Genomic DNA, 21,876 nt, shown 5'->3' with positions numbered 1-21,876 from the left:
CGACCCCCGGAATCGTTTCTACGGCCCTTTTTCTACACGATGTGTCCGGACTGCGCTTCTGAGGGGAGGAGGAGGAGGAGGGAAAGCTCCCTACCCCGTGTACATACGAGTAGATGTAAATCATCGTTACCTGCGTTTTTATTTTCACCGTCCCTCGTTGCTGTGTGGGTTTGATTATTTTCATTATTTTGGTTTCGTTTTTATTCTGGTCTGACCACTCGTAAAAGACTTTAAAAATAATAAAAAAAAAAAGACTATGTACCCATTTGACTCTCAGGGTAAAACAGAGAACTATCGGTCCTGTCCCTCGACGTTGCCGTTCCCTCCCGTGATCTCACGGTGACAATTTTTTTTTTACGTACGTCGCTCTTCCACGAAGCCCAAACCTGGCCGAGCTGTTGCGGACACGCGGGGAAGGGGCGGCGTGGGCTGCTGTTGGGGCGCGGGGTTGGAATTATTATTTTTTTTTTTACGTTAATCATTTCTGTAAATTTCTGGTTGTTACAAAAAAAAAGTTTTAACTTTATAATTAATGTATAAGGTATGGGAGTAATGAGCAAGAGGTGATCCAGAAAGCACTTTGTTTGCTATAAACACTTTAAATCAATCAATAAACTTTAAGGAAACGGCGGCTTTCCGTGGTGGTGGGTCCCTGGTTTTCGGACGAACTTTTGTAAAACACGTTTCCTCTGGAAAACATCTGTCTCATGAGACGTTTGGAAGGATGCCTCGTGTCATCCCTTTTTTTTGTGTTCGTTTGTTTGTTTCATTTACTCTGAGGCCGTATTTCTTATACGCAAAAAAACTTTATTCTTCTTGTTCGACAGAGGGAATTTTCCTTCTTCGTTCCCTTCTTTGCATTTTCTAAATTGTTTTTGCCGACTGCTTTGTGCAATTTTACGAACAATTTTTTTTTTTTCTTTTCGTAGAGAACGCAAGATCTCTCTGGTGTTTTTGAAACGGGCAGTCTGCTATTTTGGCTTTAGGTAAATTTAATAAATCGACTCCTTCACTCAGATCCCACCAGTTTAAAAAAGAATCTTTCCATCGCCTTTCCGTGTATTACTTTCAAACCGGTATCAAAGTCGGTGTTTTATAATCCTTACTTTATTGTAGCTTTTCTTAATTTCAAAGAAAAAGTCTACAGCCGCCGCGGCCATCCCGAGCCGGCTGCGGCTGTGACACCAGCTTCCAGCCCGAAGCCAAAGGGACACTTTTATCTCACTTTTAACCTCCCGCCGGGGAAGAGTTCTCTTTCCACTAGTTTTCCGTTGGGTGCTTTTTTTTTTTTGGTTTTTGTTTGATTGATTGTTTTGGTGCGGGGTTTTTTGTTGGGTTTTTTTGTTTGTTTGTTTTTGTTTTTAGCCCAGAAATTTGACGACTGCCTTTCCAGGGGCAATTTTAAGAAACCAGCGTTTTCCAGAGCGATTTTGGGGAACAAAGAGAAGAGATGAGCACTGCGCATCCCCCCAACCCCACCCCTGAGGTGTTGCACCCCACATCTCTGCCGGCAGCCGGGGGGCCCGGGCTCCGCTTCCCCCACCCAGCCAGCTCTGTCCTCCTGGTTCAGCTCCCCGGGGTCCCCAGCCTGGGACAGATCTGGCAGCCGCAGGTTGGGGGGGCACAGCCGGGGGAGAGAGACCGCAGCTGCATTCCCCTCCCGCAAACCCGCTGGAGAAATAAAGAAAAAATGTTTCAGCCCTACCCCCCATGGGAATAAAATCTTACAGGCAAGGGGGTAGTGCAGACCCCCGTGGGGATGGTGGCTTCCAGCCCTCAAGTGGGTGCCGGAGCACAGCAGGATGCAGAGAGGGTGCGGGGACCCCAGTTCCACTCTGGGGATCCATCTCCCCTCATTTAGAAGTGTGCAAGGACCAGAAGTCTTGGACCAGACTCAATTGCATTTGTGAACTTTTATGATAAAAGATGTTCTGAAGAAAATTTTCAGGAAAAACGTTACAAGTCGTGCTTGGAGTATCACTCTGCACAGCTTTTACTGGTGGGAGAAAACAAACTAAACTGAGAAACAAACTCAGGAGACTCTCCCACAGTGTAAAACTAACCCATTGGTGACCAGGTCTGAGCAAGTGCTACCAGCAGTTGGACTGTTAGCTCAGATGGGACACAACCCAGCTTAATTAAGAGATATGTCAAACCCTGTCTACACACAGGCAACTCCAACCAATTCCCCCAGGTGGAAAATAATTCATCTCCAACAGGGAGCTCCTCAGAGCTTCGGAGGAGATGATTTTCGTACTCCAGGTCAGTTAGCATCCTGCCCGTGAAACCTGTTCATGTGAGTATTATCACTCACAGCTGTTAGATGCAGGAGACAGCCTGAGATTCCTAATCATTAAACTCGATTTAACAAGGCTTCTCACATTTTATAGCAGGGCTGGAAATAGAGCCGCAGGTATCTTTCTCAGCATAGTTTTGATAATCCTTGCTCAAATGCAAGGATCAGAGGTCTGATCTCATAGAAGTCAAGAGCAAAACTGCAGAGCCTCAGCTCTGATACATGTCTTCCCCGGCGTTCAGCCCATGCACCCTATAGCGCACGCCGTATATTCAAGTCTCAAGTCACAGGATGTCGTCTGTGTGCAAAAGCCATTAGAGTATCAGCACCAAAGAGCTGACTCCCAAACGATGTCCCTGGACCAGGGCTGTGCAGCTGGTTGGTGGTGCTGGATCAGACCCCATGGTTACTTACAGACTTGCCAGGGAGAGGCTTGATGATATCAGCACATGGCAAATGCTGAGAAACATCCCTGGTCTGAACGCTCAGCACCCAGTGTGCTGAAGCTAAATGCTCTCACCTGCCTGAACGTCCGAACTCCATCATCCGTGCTCCTGCCCGTTGGTACTCTGGCACTCCAACTGAATGAAGCAGGGTTTGATGCAGCAATTTCAGGTTATACTAGACAATCATAAAAATCCCCCAAAGCTCCCATAATGTCCACCCAGCAGGGCCCAACAGCTGGTTCCCACTCATCTTACCTGAGGTACCTGCTGCACTGCACGCAAAGGTCTGTGCTTCTGCACGGAGCTTTCTGGAGGGATGCAGCTGGTGTCCAGTGAGTCATCAATGAGAAACAGAGACCCTGGGATGGTGTCAGTAGAATCTACTGACTGAGGAAAAGATGATTATGACACAAGCGGGAGGTGTTTGCTCTGGTTCATCCTGTGAGTTAATTTTTTTTTAATTACTTTACTATTCATTCATTAAATTTAGTGTTAGGGGATTCAGAATGCGGAACACATTCAAGAGGACATTTAGCAAAGTGTCTGCCAGAGGACAAATTCTCATCTCAGATACACTGAGCAGCACATTCAGAGTCTGATTCAGTATTTTCAAGTGATGTCTTTGGCATGTACCAAAGAAGATCTGGGGCATCAGCATATTTTTGAACTAACTCCCATGAAGTCAATGTTAAATCCAAGGGTGCAAGCCTGTATGAGTGAGAAATGATTCAGATATTAATTGCATCTTACCATTGTTCACTATACGACTGAACAAGGTAAAAAGAGGAGGAAACTGCATCTATTTCACTTTAAATATTTCAGCTTACACTGAACAAGTTCCAGTTGTTCATATTCACTCAATAAACAGCAGTAAAATGTCTTACAATTGAAATAACAGAAAAAAACCACATAAATACAGACAGATACATTCCAAATGATTGTGAAACAACTGAAAATATTTTGAAGTATTTTGTGTCATTGGTTACACACAACAGTCAATGATGTTACACCAAATCATCGGAAACCGGTGTTCTCTATAATCACCCCTCAAAAATTTCTTGGTGTTATTTCCAGTTGAGCAGGGAATGTAGGCTTAGTGAGGTGGTTTTTTAGATGAATTTGTAGGGTTCTTTCACATGTATTGCAGACCTTCTGTTTCATACTGAACTCACAGTCATGTTACATGTTTCTATTTTTATGCTACATAAGCAAAATGTTAAAAATAAAGTTTTATCTGTATGAACTTAAATCCATTTCCCAAAAATACACCATGATGTCTGCTCGTAGTCTGCTGTATTGGCAAATATCCATTAACTCCTGTATTACGTGTATAAAATTGTTCTGCTCACAGATGCATTTAAACATTCAAAGGAATATTATTTTGCAATGTCTGGGCAGTTCTAGTCTTCAGGTTCAGTTTCAAAGAGTAAGCAAGCAAATATGATTGTCATAGAGCCTGTCTTAAGAGCAAATAAAACAGTGTTTTTTTTATTATATTGGAAGATTTGTCAGACTCTGGGAGATAAAGAAGGCACAGATCAGAGTGGACCCTGAAGATGAAGGGGACAGGCAGGTAAACAAATGGGATCCCAATCAGTTTGTCTCACAAAGTGGGTTTATGTAAACGGTTTACATAAACCACATCCTTTTCTATCTGGTGTGGGTTTTTTTATTTCCCCTTCTGTCCATACTGTTCTGTACCACACGCTCATGTTACACAGACATCTCAGGTGGACAGAATGACGGTTGTCACAGTGACAACAACCCTGACAGTAAGAGCTCTTTCTACTTTCCTGATGCTGTCTGGCAGAGATGTGATTTCATCATACCGTATAAGCTTCAAAGCAGCTCGAGACGTTATCACAGCACTGGAAATCTAGAGCTGCTAAGTCTGCACTGACCATTCGGGAGAAATCCTGTGGACGCTGGATCCTGCACCCTGTACCAACAAACACCAATGACACCGAGGGCAGCTCATGGTCAGGACCCAAAAGTCTGGACATGCAGGATCAGGCAACATCTGTATGTGATTTACTGATTAGTCTCATTACATGACAAATCTTCAGCTAGCTCAAACTGGCTAGCTCCACCAAAAGCGCTAGACTTTATTTTAAAATACATCTCTTATATTTTGTTCTGTGTAATGTCACAAACTAGAAGCCTTTTACAATGACAATAAAGGAGGGATGATACTCCAGCGAAGAACTGGAAGTCACAGAAATACTCATGTGAGCCAGTAAAGATCCACCCCCTTCAGTAAACTGTTTTTTTAAGAGAAGGAAAATAAATCTATTAAAGTCAGTACAAATATCTCAATTATTGCTCATTTTATTTTATTTCCCCCCCCTCCGCCCCCCACAACCACACACATACATTACAAGAACTTGCCTTACTCATGAAGGTACTCTGTTGTCTTTCCACCCTTAGCTCAGGTAAGGTGACAAGTGTTATTTCCTCTGCCTTAGTCCCCAGAGACTGCACAAGGGGAAGAGAAGAGCAGGGAGAAAGCACTTGGATGAGCTGCTGACAGGGCTTCTTCAACTCCTTGTATTGACTGAGAGTTTGTAGTACCAAACTGCGCTCTCTGTGACCTGTTAAATATTTTGAGATTTGCAATTACAAATGCTCTTTGGGACTTCAAGCACCAGCATTACGCCTTGTAGCGACGTTTTCTGTCTTTGCTTTGAGCACGCTCTGCAGCATACCTGAGCACACTCTCGTTTGCTGCTTCTCCTTCAGCACTGGGGAAAGTGAAGGTTCCTGCCCACGTGGAAGAAACATCTAATTTCAGCCCTAGAAAAACATGTGGCAGATGCTCCTCCTAGTGCTGTTTGCCTTCAACTGCCAAAAATACTCCTACAAAAACTCAAAGATCTCCAAAAGCAATTTCCAAACAAGCAGAATCGTATATTATATTTCCACGTACCTTTTATAGTGCACGAGGATAAGAGGGGCTCCATAATGGCATTATAAACATCGCAAATTAATGGTGGATGCAATGCCAACACCTTGTCATTATGCAAATGGGAATGTCGGCAGAAATGGTTATCCAACAATCCCCATCAAAGTAACCAGACCTCTAATGCTGCTCATTACATCTAAACTAATTAGCACCACATTGAGATGATTTTAATAAGCTTTTTCCTTAACCCCTTGACAGAGGGAATTCCTAACGCTAAAGCCAAAAGATCTGAGCACTTTGCACAGGAGCACTGGGGTTTTGCTCAGGGCAGAGAGAGGCTGAAAAGCAAGGGGAAGCCTACCCAAAAAGCCAAATGACAATATTGAAGTTACAGACATTTAGGGACAGAGAAATAGATTGCACTGGAGTGAAGTCTAGCTCGGTTGGCTGAGACCTGGCTCATAGGAAAGGCTCAACAAGGACACAAATTAATTTCTTTCTCCACTTGATCAGATTTGAAGGAGAGGAAGAGGAAGGAAAGCATCAACTCAGAAACAGGAGTAATTAAGAGCTCTCTCCTTTTCTTTCAGGGGCAGTATCACACTCCTGCAGCTGGAATGCCCTTGTCCCACAGGTCACAATTTGTCCAGCTGCCAGGCAGACCCACCTCTCATCAGCGTGTATTTTCCAGAAGATGTGCTATAATTTTGGGATCTCTAGCATCTCCCCAGCTGAAGGGGTCACCAGTGCTGCTGGATGGGGAGGGTTCAGACAGGTCTTGATCTAGGCTGCTGCTCTGAGCCTTCAGCCTCTGTCAGGGCTTCCCACACTCTCCTTAAGTCCTTCAATTTCTATAGGGGATTTTGTAATAGAAAAGACTAGCACCACATCCATTTAAGAGGGATGTTCCTAGGGCTCCAAATGTACTAACAGGCTCTAATTTCTCTCACTAGCCTTTCACCCTCTTTGTAACCCTCCTCTGTATCCTCACTGCACACCCACCAGGTGTTGCAGGTCTGCCCTGACGTGGCACAGCTGCATCACCTTGGGTCAGGCTGCCATGAAACCAGCCAAGCCCTGAGAGACCGGACTGGGGTCTCCACTCTGAATTCTCCAGCTGGTTGTAGGGGAGCTGTGTGGAGGTGGAGTCCCTTGCTGAGCTGTGGTGTAGGTGCTGTGCTTGGCTTTGCACCTTATTGCTCCTCACCCTGATCTTTCCTTACTGACTGGGTTCCAGACCTGCTTCTTATCTTGGTGGACTTTCAGGTAATTGCTGAATGGTGGCTGGCTCTGTTACTCTTACCACGTTTGGGTTTTTTGTTTGGGGGTGGTGCGATGGTGCCCCTTGGCAGGAAGGCCGTTGCCCCTTCCCCTTTTCACCTTCTGCTCCTGGCCCACCTCTCATTGTGTCCTACTCTCAGCTGGGACAGAGTTAACTTTCTTCACAGTAGCTAGTGTGAGGCTGTGTTTGGATTTGTGCTGAGGAGAAGCTGATCACACACTGATGGTTAGAGTTGCTGCCAGGACAGTCGAGGACTTTTCAGCTTCTCTGCTGTGCCCGTGTCTGCAGAGGCAGAAGAAGCTGGGAAGGAGCACAGCTCCAATTACTAGCCTAGGATTCAACCTTAGGTTTAGGACTGAGATCTAAATTGGCCAATGGTCTATTCCATATCAGGCACATCATGCCCAGAATATAGGTGAGGGTCTTCTCTGGAAGTGCTCTCTTGCTCTGGGTTGTCTCCCTCAGGGTTGCCCCTCTCTCGGGGTCATCTTGGTCTCTTGGACGCTCAGGCTCTTATCTCTGTTCCAGGAGTGTGGTTTCAGGACTTCCCCTGCTCCAGGATTGTTAGCCAGGAATGGGCTGAGCCTTGGTCATTGGGTGGTGAGCAGTATCACTGTGTATCGCTCATTTGTATATTACTATTATAATTATTTTCAATTTTATTGTATAGTTACTAACTTGTTCTTTTCTCAACCCATGAGTCTCGTTTCCCTTCACCCCTTTCTCTTCCCCATCCCAGGGAGGGGGAAGGGTGAGTGCCTGTGTGGTGTAAACTACAACACCCTGACACCTGGAGTCTCTGCCCTGGTTTTGCTTTCTCACCTTGCTTGGACTTGATTTCACTCTGCACTCCCAGCACTGCAGAGTTTTGCTTGGGCACTGCTCAGGACAGAACTCTCTTTCATATTTCCAGATGCAAATTCAAGTGGTATTTTCACCCAGGAGCAGGATATTGTTAATTGTTTTGGTTTTATTTAAATGTAGCTGTTGCAGTGCACCCCAAACGAGACATACGGAGAAACTGCTCTCTAGTAGCTATCAGAACAACACCCTTTTCCCAGCCTTTGGTGTCCAAGAGGTCCTAAGGGCTGATGTTGTAGATGGTGACAACTGCTATGAGGGAGTTTTTTCCTGAATCCAGGAAACTCATCAGTTTTTAAGGAATGAGGATCCAGATCCAGCCCTCTCTTGCCCCAGCCTGGGGACTGTAACCTGGAAGGCTCTTTTTTAGGTTCTGTCTAGTCTCCTCCATGAAGCATTTTTAGCTCTACTGTGGTTCAGTTTCAGTTCCCACAGGAGAATGGGTGATGTGAACTGTCTCCTTCCAGCTCCCTTGTATTTAAGTCACCTGTGGCTTGGGCTGTCTCCTGAGACAGGACATGGGACTGTCACCTCTTAGGCTGAGAAGGGAGCTGGAACTCCACCTTGCCTGAACGTGTGTTCCAGCATTGGAGCTATTATGTTCACTACAATTGTCACTGCCTATCTAAAACCAGTGATTTTTTGTTAAAGGTATATATTTGGTGGGTGTTAGGCAAGGTGTGAAAATACATGCCAGCTCGAGCCTTCCCAGGTGCTCATACAATTTTCTTCCTGATTCTCAATAGGCTTAAAAAAGAACTCTGATCTAGGTGGGAAGGCCAGTGCAGCTCACAGCATGTACAGACCCCTAGGGGCCCAGGGAACTTCAGCATCTCTTGGCCTGCAGCTTTGGACTTGGGCACCGAGAGCTCTTCTGGGACAGTTTGCAGAGGGTCCCTTTCTAGGTTACTATCCTAGTCCTGCTGTAACATCCAGATGTCCTTACCTTTTCTGATGCATAACCTAGAGATCATCACCTCTATGACTAACACCATTAATGTGTTTAATAGCACCGGATGAGCTATGAACACAGTTGCACCAACAGCCAGGTATTTGCACGAGTGTTAGAGACCACCAGATGGCTATCTCTGCTAAACTATTCTGGTACATGCTGAATTGGGCTGTTGTTGGCTGGGTTCCTGAGATTCAATACTTCTTGCTTCTGGCTAGTAGCTCCTTATAATTAGGAACATCCTTATCATCCATTTCCACAGCCACCTTAAGTGGAACTGGTTTATTTATTTTTTTCCTTCCACAAAAGAAAAGCTTTTTTCCATGATGCCCACTTTGAATTGACCGATGCCCCCAACCTGCTGTTTTAAATGGCATGATACATTGTCCATGCAGAGCCACTTATAAATCCATAAAAAAACCAAAGAAATCTTTTAAAGATAATTTCTAAGAGCTTTTATGGGTTACAGTTTTCTAATAGGAATCTCCATCTGGACCTGGATTGCTAAAGCCAAGCCTAAAGTACGTTTAGGGAAAATGAAATTGCAAGGTATCATCATGGAAAAGATGAGCATGGACCCATCGTCTTGTCTCAGTAACTTCAGAAGGGATATGCTGAAGGATTGTGTTTATCCAGAAGCTCTGCTCACAAACTCCCTACCAAGTTTGTGTCACTATGTGCTTTGGACTAGATGGCCAGACCCTTCATTGCAACTTTAAGTGGCACAAAATTAATAAATGCTACAGCATCTTCCTTCCAGGTTTTTACTTCCCAGATGCAATTGTGTGTTCAAGTTAATAACCAAGGAGAAGTCTGGTTTCAGTTCTTGTTTTACCACTGAAACAGCACTAGTTATAAAAGCATGACTTTGATGCATCAGCATAGCTCACTCCAGCTCAGAGCTACCGCCTCTTTTTAGGAATACAGAATAATTAACCTGGATTGCATATTGCAGCTATTCACCTTAACACCACAGACAAAGGGCCAAATCAAATGCAAATCAAAGGGCCTGGAAATCAAATGCAGTATCCCCAGTAAGTAGATGTAGTATAACTGCAAAGTTGTTTTGAGTGAGTTATAAAAACAAAAATACACAGCAGAGATTATGTGAATGATACTTGTATTTTTACTTCCCCCCCCCCCCAGAAGCCCTGAGGACAGGAATAGAAAAGTTCCAGTAGAAATGTCATACAGACAGTTTAGCCACTGTTTGAAGAGCTGGTGAGCTTAGAGACCTCAGACTTGTAAGCTGCTGTAAGTAAAGTGACAGAGAGACTGATGTAATTTTAAGTGATTCAAGCTAGTACAGAATGCCACTTGAGCAATTTTTAAAACCTCATACTTCACTTTGTACTGGAGCTTTTTGGTATCAGCTAAACCGCAGCACATTCTGAGTGCCTCTACAAACTTTCACAGCATGCTTTCCAGATATAGTTCTGAAAGATACTGGGGTACCATATCTAGGGAAGACAAGAAGCAGACCAGGATGACTTTTGTAATTTCAGCTTCTCCACTGGTGCCACAGCTACCAAGTCTGAGTTACCTCCTGGATTTCAATTTGCTGAAATCAAACGATGCTCCATTCATTATCTGAAGGCATCAGTTGATTTTGATTTTTTTTTTTTTTGGTGTGTACACAAGAGGTCTTTAGAAGAACTGCAGGAGCTGCTGTGCTGCTTGATGTATATATAAAATAGAATAGTATGTTGAGCAAATACTGGGTGCATTGACATCTCTGGTAGAAATCTATTGGTGTCTAAGGCATCTTTTTTCTGAAGGCATGCAAATGGAGGCAAATTACAACACACATGTTGGCAAAAGAGGTTTAAATTACATGAGTCCCTTAGCAAGGAAAAAAACAAAACCTGAACATTTTACCCTGATTGTGTACATGTCAAAACATGCTCTATTTCATGTACATTTCAAATAATTATCCACTTGTTAAATGTATTCCATTCTATACCACCACATCTTTGCCAAGATCAATGTTCATTATCAAATAAGTTAAAGTTGAAAATAATTTTAAAAATTACCCCAGTAAAAATGCACCAAGTACATATTTTAGTGTAAATATAAAGATCTGTGATAAAGGTTTTGTGCAGTTGCACTCTTGTTAATCTTCTTTGCCCTTCATTTTATTACAATTTAATTCAGTGCATAGTTAAACTGGTTGGCAAACTTCTCATGCTTTCTTTGATCCACCTGGTTCATTGCTTTCACCACTCGCTTCATAGCACCTCTGAAAGAAAAAGAAAAAAATCCAGTTATGTTGATTCTGTTGAATCTCAGAGAATGTTTATGAATGTTGGGGAAAAAAAATGAACTATGATTAATCACTACCAGGCTTCTGAACACTGCACTGATGAGGCTGAACAAATTTGTCTTGTTAACTAAATTAGCTGCAGCAATACAAATAGTTTAATTTGGCAATGATTTTATTAACAGCAGTAAACAAATTAAAGTCTTTCAGTTTAATGGCTGTGCATTCCACCCTCCTAGCATTATTTCTGATAGTCACACATAGCAAGTTGGATTTTCAAAAGCGCCTAATTGCTCTCAGGGAAAAAAAGAACTAAAAATATCAAACGGGATCTGAAAAACCTAACACGTGGAAGCCCTAATGATATCCAACCTGCAGAATCTAGAATGTTTTTGGGGAGGGAAGGGCTTGATGTTCAATTCATGTAACTATAAGTCATTTACCAACTTTCCTTTCACAGGTTACTAAAACCCCATTTCATGAGCTGTGGGCACAGTAGGACTCTTTTGCCCACACCAGCAGCATCCCCATCCCTGAGCAGCAACTATTTAATCCACAAGCACAACACCAGTTCAGGAAGACAGCAGAGATTGCCATGTATCTCTATGCAGCGAGACAAATTAACATTGCAGAACAGCTCAGTGCTTAGAATTGAGCATAGTCACGACAATATGTCCAATTATCTTATTCTTCTATAAAGTGGAATGGGATCTCTGCTACCTGACGATGGGCAAGCATTCGTGCCCCTTCCTGTCCTTGAAGAAGGCTCTGGAGTGTTCCCCAGATTAAAAAAATGAAATAAAGGAATGAACTTCAGAGCTCTTAAGCTTTCTGGTGCTCCTAAATCTGATGAGGATTAGCCCCCATGTTGCTGCTCTTTATTTGCTTCCTCCCGGTAAACATGGTGCCCAGAGATTTCTCTTCTTTTTGAGAGTGACTGCTATGCTTTTGAACTGGGTGAGTTGAGACATCTGTATTTTTTTTCCCCTCCACAAACTTTTGAGTGAAGATCATGCAGCTGAGATTTTGAGGGTAAAGAAAATGATGCCTAGACAGCATGAACAGGAGCAGGAGAGTCTCAAAAAAGGCATAGAGAGAACAGACCTATATATCCTTTAACTGGTAAGGCAGAGGAATGGGTTCATGATTCCAGAGGGGTAAGGAAGCAGAAGAAATGCAGTATCAGAAGACAAAAGAATGCTCTGCTGTGTACATCTGCCCTTGCAGAAACTTATGGTAGCCTCTGTGCACAGATGAGTGCATCTCGCCTGGGGAATTTTGTTCTTCACTGGATTCTAGAGTTCCCATTTTTATTGGTTATTTTAGGTGCCTCTAGCACAAAAGCTCAGAAATCTGAGGCTGATATTTGCAGGTGTGCTCAGATGTCACCCTGATTCAATTTATCAGGAAGTTATCTCCTAGAGCTGGATGCTCTGCCAACACAGGAGATACACCAGCAAAGGGCTTGGTCTGAGGGACTATGCCCCACTTAAGAACATGGCACTGACTGATGTCTCCTTTGATTTCTACATCAGAAATGTAGCCGGTGAGTCCATCACACAAAGTGGACGGTTTCAGGTCTAGTGCTGTTAGACTCTACGTTGTCACAGCGTGCCTTTATCACTTCTGAGGATGCTGCAGGCTGTGCAGTAAAATGAGGAGATCCCCCTGGCAGTGAGTACCAGGCTTTTTCCGGATCAGGCCCTACACACTATTCCAGCTTGGCTCCTGTGGTTATCTCTGAGAAGCAAGCAGACTTCTGTTTTAGGTAACCGGCTCTCTGTAATAGCTTAATCTCAAAAAGCATTTTGAAACACCTGAAAACAGAGGATATTTCTTAATAATGCTTCTAAATAGTGGGATTAAAGATTTTCTCAGCAGCACTGTAATGAAAACCAATATTCTGAAAAAAACACTTGGAAGAGGTATACTTTTAACAAAATTCTGCCAATAGAGTTACCAGAGTAAGGAAAATGTGGTCATGGTTTTGCACTTCAAATATTGCCTAATTGGTAGGAGAAAAGTGAGCCTTTAGCAGTGCAGAGTAGCCTTGACACTTTCATGTCATGTAGGTTTTACATTAGCACCAGTGGATTGTGCGATACTGTAAATGAAATGAGATCCCACTTTGATGATCTGTGTGCAATTTCACTTAACGTTATTGGCAGACTAGAGCCTGGGTTTATCACCTATACATTTGAAGTAATTTGGGGTTGTTATAAGGAGCCAAGGTTATCATCTTGTTTAGTGCTGCAAAGCATGAAACCTATTAAAACATGACAGGTTTGATTCCCTATGCCTGGCACCAACACACACTCAAAATCATTAGCACAAACCACACTAAACCAACACCAGCTTTTAAAATTTATTTTGTTAAAGCCAATATGAAATTCTGATCATTAGAGCTGTATGTCTCTGACTTCTAAGTAGGATCAGATAACATGAGAATTTCACAGAAAACGTGCTATTTCTGTAACAAAAAGCAATGTGGATTTGGCTTCCTTATTATAACCATTAGGTCAGAAAAAGGAAAATAAGAAACAAATATTGTGCCTTGGATGCTGTTCAACTCATCCAGTGTGTTTAGGGAAGAACCCAGCATTGATGATTTTATAATAAGCTTGCTTTTTTGATTTGATGACTTTACACTTCTCATTTCTCTTTGACTACTTCATTTTTGACATGTGAAACTCTTTAAACAGCTGCAGCTGCTTCCCATTCGATAAAGATCAGAGCATGCTTAGGCAAAGCTATGTTGCAGCCACATCTCACCAAGACTAGATATCAGAAACGGCATAACAGAGTGGACATATGGAGCTACTACATGTTCTAAACCCCATTCAGCTAGGTGGGCTGGTAGGCTCCCACCTCTATCTGAGCTAGCATGCCTGCTTTAAAATTAACTCATATATGTCTAGTAAGTCATGGACACAAATAGTTTGAAACATCTAAATGCCAATGCTGTGCAAACAGTTTCTTCTCTAGCTAAATGTAGGCCAAGAGCTACTGTTTGCATATGTGCTGGGAGCAAAGGGAGACCTATAGAACCAGCATAATTGCAGGAAGAATACTGTGTCCACGTGTCTCTTGTACAGGGAATAATCATCTCCAAACTCTTACACTGAAAAGAGACCTGCAGCAGGTTCCAGTCCTTGATGTTTACAAAAGACAGCAGGGCTTAAGTGAACAAGGACCACAACACAAGGATCTAAGTATTTTTCTTAACCAATTGAACACATTCCCAGTAAAGGAGGAGAGAAATGCAATGGCACTGTGTCACTGAATAATACCGAGGAAGGGATCACTGTGTGTACATGTCGGATTGGAAGTCACTGCATCAGGCCCAGCTAGCAATTTAGTGTACCCGAGAGTGACAGAAAATACACAGGAAGCCCAGCCAGCAGTCAGAAGTTTGGAAAGATCTCTGAGCACACACCAGAGGCTCAAGGGCAACTGTAAAGACACTGCTACATGCCAAAAGCCAAAGGTTTTTGCCAGATCCTTTTATTAATTGAAGTTCTGCTCAGGACAGCCCATCTTAGGCTTTCAAAAGGAAACACTTTATTTTCACTCCATCCACACTACTACAGTGTGGCTGATGCTGGAAGCTGCATCACTCTGAACACACCATCTTCTTTCCAGATCCAGTACTATTTGTACACCCAAAGTAGCACCCATCTGATTAATAAATTGTCATCCAGAGAAGCCACTACAGCAATTAAAGAATTAAAAAAAAAATAAGGATGAAAAAAAAAATCCCTCATAGGCAAATTTTGTAAATTAGCTGAAAGTCATTCTCAAAGAAATAACCTTGGTCATGAATACCTGCTACTCTTTACCCTCCAGAGTTTTTTTTCCTGCTCTGCACTTAGCAAAGAAAGCTGCTTAGTAAGTGCAGAAACAGAAAGTACCATTGAAACAAAGGGAAACAACAATTTAACAGGCTTTAGAGAGCATAAGCTTCTTACTTATTGAAGACTATCTTCTCAAGTCGTGAACGAGAAGTGTCAGCTTGCTGCTTCAGGTCTGTCAGATTTGGATATTTTTTCTTTTTCCCTTTCTTTTTCCCTCCTTTTCCATTATTTTTATCAGAACCAAGATCCACTCCTGTAGCTGCTTCAACTTCTCTCAGGAATTCTGGATCTCGCCATTCTGTTTAAAAAAAAAAAAAAAAAAAACAAACAACATATACTTTAAAACTCCAAACCCAGGTAAAATGTGCAGCCCCCTAAGGTACAGGTTCTTGAATCCACTAGGCGAGGGCAGAGTCACTGTGCTGTATGCTGCATACACAAAGGAAAGGGAGGATAAAGCAGTTCGCCAAAATGACAGATCTTGATGAAAAAGCCCTGCCAGCCTGGGATTAGCATCTATTATTAGCTGCTGTAGACAAAACTGTTCCATAGGAAGACTCTACTCAAGTTTTCACAGTAGCAGAGTTGCAAAATTCCAAGGAAACTATTCCATGTAGGAGAGCTGACAAAAACAGAGTGATTATTATTTAGAAATTTAACAAAATGCCAACAATGTAGCTGAGGAACTTAACTCCAGAAATAAATTCTGAATAAGCTCAAAAATAAATCTAAAAACATGGAATATGTCAACTTTTGAGCAGAGCGGGGGTGACAACATTGTAATATTTCTCCACCAAAGAATCAGATTTGCTTCAAAACATGCAACTGGTATCAGACACCTTGAACATGACAACTTGAATAAGACAACATGACCCAGTTGCCATAAGCCCAATTTTGCATCTGAAAAAGGTACTACTTTTTAAGTATCCCATACTTCCCCAGTTTAATTATCTAAATCAAGTTTCTTCTCTTGACAATTGCACGAGTTAATTTATCTAATCAAAAACTCAATTTACAGTTTTATAAAACCGTAATGCTTCAGAATCCAGCCCTTCACTGTAAATGGATTCTGAGCATAGGATCAGAATTTTTTTTCCACCACAGGAAAAAAGCATGAACAATTTTAGACTGAAAACTCCTTTAGGAAGCAGTGGTCTTCTGCCTTTAGTATAGAGTCTTGCATATCAGAACGAGGTAATACAGTAGAAAGTAAAAATGTGGCTAGAGGATGGATATCTTCAAGTGGAAATTTAGGAAAACAGCATTTTATTATAAAGATTTTGAGCATATGGATTGGAAAAAAAATGTAGCAAGGACCACTTCAAAGAGTACCATGGTCCAAACTCAGCACCGATGTCAGAATTCTGTATTTTAACAATGAGTAACTGCCAGTCATTTGTCATATAGTTTCCCATATGTCAGTCAGCCTTTGTTGCCTACAGAAATTCTAACACTGAACTTCTACTATGCTTATTTAACATCTATGTAGACAGGGAAAAATCAGCAGTGCTAAACAATTATACAATTGCACTTATATACCAAGGTGGTCACTGAGTGTGACAAATAGTGGTAACAACATTTCAGGAAGGTCAGAGGCAATGTCCTCACTTAACAACACAGCGTTTAGGAACGAATATCAGGGCAATTTTCCAAGGAAAGGTTAGCTCTGACCTACCACGATACGTGAGAGCAAGGACGGATTAAAATCCGACACACCAAAAAGCACGAGGAAAATGAAGCTGTGCAAGAACTGAGCGGGAGAAGTATAGAGGGAGAAAATAGAACATATACTTGATAGATCATAAGACCTCACACTTTTTTTTGAAGTGAAGGAATACAGAACAGCACAATTCAGATACAGGAACGATTAATCCAAGATTAAGGAAAACTGTCTAAACAGTTTATCTCCCAGTAATAAGAAGGCGTCACAGTTTAGGAACCCAGTGAATGGAGCAATTGTTTAAACACAACGAAAAAATGCCGGCATCCAGTAGAGATGAAATGAGCATTTGAGTAAAATGAAGGAGCAATTTAAAAGCCTTTGAGAAAAATCAATAGAATGCCAGGGAAGAGCAGCCTTTCTGAGCATTGATGGGCCCCTAAAGCTCTTCATACATTGTTACTGAGTTTAGCAGCAGGGAAAAGAAAATTACACAGTTTGCAAGGGTAGGCGGGAATCAATACTGTAGTTAGTAAAGAGATGCTATTTCACATCTCACTGGCCAGCGGCCTGCCTTCACCAGCCTGTCCTGATACCTGTTTGTTAACAAGTCACTAAGGGCTGAAAAACCAGATACTCTTCAGGGTTGACACAAAAAATAGGCACTTAATTTGCTCCTGGGTGCGAACTATTGGAAAAGGATGAACACTGCAGATTACCAGGTCAGTGTAATCCCACCTGATTCATCGTTTCAGGACTAAAGAGCCCAGAGCACCATTAGCTGGAGTTTAAAATCTTATACTAAGTTAAAAAATGCTCCATAATAACAATGAGAGTGTTAAAACACAGTCATTATCACACGAACTGTATTACTTCTACATAATTGTTTTTCCCTTCAACTACTCAAAGACGAAAATAAACCTACCATCCAAAAGGAAGAAGATGTAGGAAGAATTTTGGTGGAATTTAACCACGCAACTGATCCCCAGATTTTAATGTTTGGCATTTTTCAAACTGTCATCATTAGCAAATGATGTTGTCAATCCTAAAACCAAAGCACTTACTGTACAGAGTGGGTCTCTACTTGTACATTTTCCAAAGCAGCACTGCTCAGACCTGCTTCAAGTCCTTTGTAAAAAAAAACCCAAACCCCAGTGCAAACCACACAACCACACACATCCCCAAACCACCAGGCCAAAACAAACAAACTAAAGACCACTTTAAAAGGCTGATGAAAACATTATAAAACAAATATAAAAAAATACTGAGGCACAAAAAAAAAAAAAAAAAAGGCAAGCAACAAAAAGCAGTGGATAAAAGTGTTTAGTGACATCTGGTATATGGATGGCTTTAAAAGCCTGTAAGGTTTTGTCCAATAAATTAAGTGCCACAGCTTGTTCCGTACCTCCCCAGACAGACAGGATGGATCTTTGTATGACATCTCAGCTTAACAATGGCACTCAATAATGCAACACAGCAATGTCAACACTGGTTTGGGACTAACATGCACATCCTTGTGGGCCAGAGGTGAGAAGCCTCTAACAACACAGCGCTGACACTGTAATAAAAATAAATATTATGTCTAGCCTCCAGCAACGGCAATTTCACAGAAAAAAAAAAAATCAATATTTTTCAGTGCAAGTGATTTTTATACCAGAGTACTAGTTTTTAGTTTGAAATTAGTCCCCCAAGACCACTTACTACTTTAATTTGCTAGTTTTAGCTTGGGAAGTTTCCTTTTCAGCACAACATCCACACCCCTGCCCTAGTTTCGCTGTGACCACCCAACTGTGCCCCTGCTGTTGACTGGATGCCAGTTTAGAGAACTTCACCTGGACAAGGATGGAAACTGCCTGCAAACGTACCACTTCCCGACACATGCAGACACCACAAGGTGTTCAGTAAGTGCTGCGTTCGTGCGGGGCTGGTAATGGCCAAGCACAGTCGCTTGACGATGGCCAGATCAGTATTAAAGGAAACTGAGTAGGTCAGTTGTATGTTTTGCTTGTACACGCATTTGACACAGACCTTTTTGGATAACAGATCAAAAACTGTCCGTTGTGCTCTGAATGGGTTTTGTGGAAGGTTCAGTAGCCTCATTAATAATATACACAATTGTGAAACTGGTGAAATACTGGATCAGTCAGAGCTTAAGACAGAACTAACTGCCCCTCTCCTTAAAGGGAGTATACTAGATATCAAAATGATAAAGCCTAAGAGTAAGTTTAATTAGAATACAGAATACTCACCTAGAATAAACATCTTAAAATAGAGAAAACTAAGACCTGTTGGAGTAAGGCAGATTAAACAAAAGCTTTGAAAACAAATCTGTCCCCTCCAATTATACACTATGTCTTTGCTGGACACATCCCTCTCTCCCACCTTCCTTTGCAGTCCATCAACTTCCAGTAGCTTCCTGGTTGCAGTCTGCCTGGCGCTCTATGAAAATCTACCTTCTGTATGTCACTAATGAGGTTCAGTTGTACTATTGCTAAAAAGTCTCTTATTCCCCTTGGAAGTTTTCCTGCCCGTGTGTTCATTGCTTGCTGTCTTTCTCATTGCCTATATTCCTCACCTAGCAGTCCAGAGCTTTATTCTGGCTAAAAATGCCCTAAAATAATCTTGGGAAAGGATGAGCCTTCCCTCCAGAGCATTCCTCACCTGAAAGCAGCAGCTAGGATGCAAGGAGAGGCCATTAGTTTTGTTGCCCATCCTCACTGTTTGAAAACAAAATCCAGAGTATTGCACAGTAAACCATAAACAGTTACACAGAACGGGTCTGCTTGCTCCCTTCCTCAAGCCCATCACAAACATCATTCTCATTAGAACATTGGGACTAGTTATAAAGTAAAGATGCCAATATTTATATGTCAATAAAGTAAACTCCAAGGTGACGGCTTCCTCGTTCAGAGTATTTTCTAGTGATCCTGCACAGTCGCACAGCACAAGGCCAAGAATTCTCCTTCTAAATCACAAGTAGTAAATTAGTAGATATAGGAAATACAGAATATGATAGACACAGGAATATCAAATTCCCTCATCATGACCAAAAAAACCACTCTGCCAATACTTGTGGTAACACAGTGATCCTAATGATATTGTCGTTACATTATGTAAATCAGAACTGCTAGGGACCAGCAAGGTTAGATGACTTTTCAGAAGCATGGGAACAGTTACTGTCAAGCATTTCCCAGGAAATAGGTTTAACTGTCCTTAAGAAACATGTTCCTTAAGATAAAGGCTGTAATTCACCTGTCTGAGAAGTGTTAGGAACATTATAAGTATTGGAAGTAAAGAACAAATGCAATGGTAACTTTATTCTGTGTACACATGCATCCATATTTATCACATAAGCAAGAATCACTGCAAATGATCTGCAAATTAAAATCAACAGGAATTTAAATGAGAGAATGGGGTTAGGAGCAAAAAAGAAATATGATCCAGTTCTGTGGACCTCAACCCATGCCTTTAGCAACACAAGAATTGTCTGTTGTCCTCGATATAGCCTGTCTCATTTGTTCTGCAACTGTATACTGAGATTGTTGTCCAACTTGTATCTGTATTGTACCTATATACAGACACAATATATACAATATATAGATACAATGTAGATACAACATATTGTAGATGCAATATATGCAACATACAGATACACTGTAGATACAATTATTATGTGGATTGTAAATATATTCTAGACAATGTCATTATTGTATACAATATAGATACAAACACATATACAATAAAGATATTATGTTTACATTTAAAGCTATCTTCCACCTCTGTCTACTATTTTCACCTTTTTTTTTTTTTCTTTCCTTAAGATGCTATGCAGACACAAACCTGGCTGAGCCGCTTGCTTCTCAAACCGCATCTTTTCTTCTCTGGCTCTGTCCTCTTCATTAATGGGAATTCCAGATTCATCCCGAGGAATTATCTTTCCATGGAAAGGGCACTTCAGAAAGAAAAGGAAAAAAAAAATCTCAAAACTTCTGATGAAAAGAAAATTCTTATGTTTTATTCAACGTAGTTTAAAGCCACACACTGAAATAAAGCAACAAAACTCTACGCTTGATCCCCAGTCCTCCTTAGAAAGCATCAGGATACCATAAATATCATGTGTTTAATACATTCATAATCGCAAAGAAATAAGCCTTTGAGCTATGAATATCCAGTTTCAAGAGGCCAGGTAGCACATCCTGTCAAGTCTGGAACCAGGGCACCAATGCCACACTGTATTTTGTTGTTTATGCTATATCCATATCCTGCAGCAATCACATTAAAAGTATTTTAGTGCATTCAGATCTTTCAATATCAGCAAGAACAGGGATATTAGAACAAAGTATTTAAGGAACGTATTTCTGCTCAATAGGGCTCATAATTGGAGGCTCTGTAGGATTTAGCTTTCATAAAACCTAATTTGCAAATAAAATCTCTTTGGACCTCGAACATCCACATTTTTAAAAACAGTTAATATCACATATGCCTGAGGAAAGCTTTTTGTCAAACAACTGTCTCTGCTTCACTGTCAAGTCCTCAAACATCACAGTAAAAAATATAATATAAATACATATCATGAATCCCAAAATATTTGAGAGTTCTTTAAATGTTTACAGCTTCCTTGCAGAAAGGATGCTTCTCATATGAAGCACATATCAACAGCAAACTTCTCCAGATACAATTTTCCTTCACTCCCCTGAGCTACATTTACAATGTGAAATAAACTTTTATGGACATGTTTTAACGAGGTCTTCTTCACCTAGCGCATAATCTGGAAGTTATGTTACTTGGTGCCCACCTTAACCCGATCTTGCCTTTCACACAGACGTCCATCAGGCATTGGTGCTCGACATTTGTGTTTCACTGGTTCAAACTTGCCAGCAAATGTTATATATCGAGTTTTTAACATGTCAGTTATTTCTTTATTTTCCACCTCTTCCTCTACTTCACTGGGTGCCCAAAATCGATGCTCAGAAGTAAATCTGGGAAAACAAGGAATGAAAGTTCTTCACAGACAAAGTTGTAAGAAATGACATAAAGATGCCAGCATCATCCCATGGTAAACTTACATGTAAAAGGAAGGGAAGCTTTACTAGTGAATTAGAAAACCCTAGGAATCTACCATTCTTTCTTATGACTCCTATATTACAAAGATCTTTCTAAAATATCACCAAACCCCAATACCAGTACTTAAAGAATTACTTTAGTGAGGCTGAAGAGTTTTGATTAATTTTATCTCAGCAACTTTTCAGCAGATGCCAAGTTTAAAAAAAAAATAAATTAGAGGAAATTCATCTGGCTGTAGCAACCTACAACATATATAGCTGCTAGTTTTACTGCAATATTTTACCATTTTAAACTATGTA

General features: G+C 41.4%; 1 protein-coding gene across 1 annotated transcript in view; it reads right to left on the bottom strand.

Annotated features, from left to right (window-relative positions):
• Positions 1-10,685: 10,685 nt before the first annotated feature.
• UVSSA (UV-stimulated scaffold protein A) overlaps positions 10,686-21,876 on the bottom strand; it is a gene marked incomplete at its 5' end in the record, with an annotated part of 52,675 nt that continues 41,484 nt past the window's right edge. Inside the window, 4 exons of the mRNA XM_010081128.1 lie at positions 10,686-10,978; positions 14,968-15,151; positions 20,354-20,465; positions 21,309-21,492. Of these exons, the coding sequence (XP_010079430.1) occupies positions 10,885-10,978; positions 14,968-15,151; positions 20,354-20,465; positions 21,309-21,492 (574 nt within the window). The remainder of the gene's footprint in view (positions 10,979-14,967; positions 15,152-20,353; positions 20,466-21,308; positions 21,493-21,876) is intronic.

Source organism: Pterocles gutturalis, unplaced genomic scaffold (genome assembly GCF_000699245.1).
Source record: "Pterocles gutturalis isolate BGI_N339 unplaced genomic scaffold, ASM69924v1 scaffold8634, whole genome shotgun sequence".
NCBI classification, from domain to species: Eukaryota; Metazoa; Chordata; class Aves; order Pterocliformes; family Pteroclidae; genus Pterocles; species Pterocles gutturalis.
The sequence above is the reverse complement of the archived record's forward strand: the minus strand, read 5'-3'. Positions and strand labels throughout refer to the sequence as shown.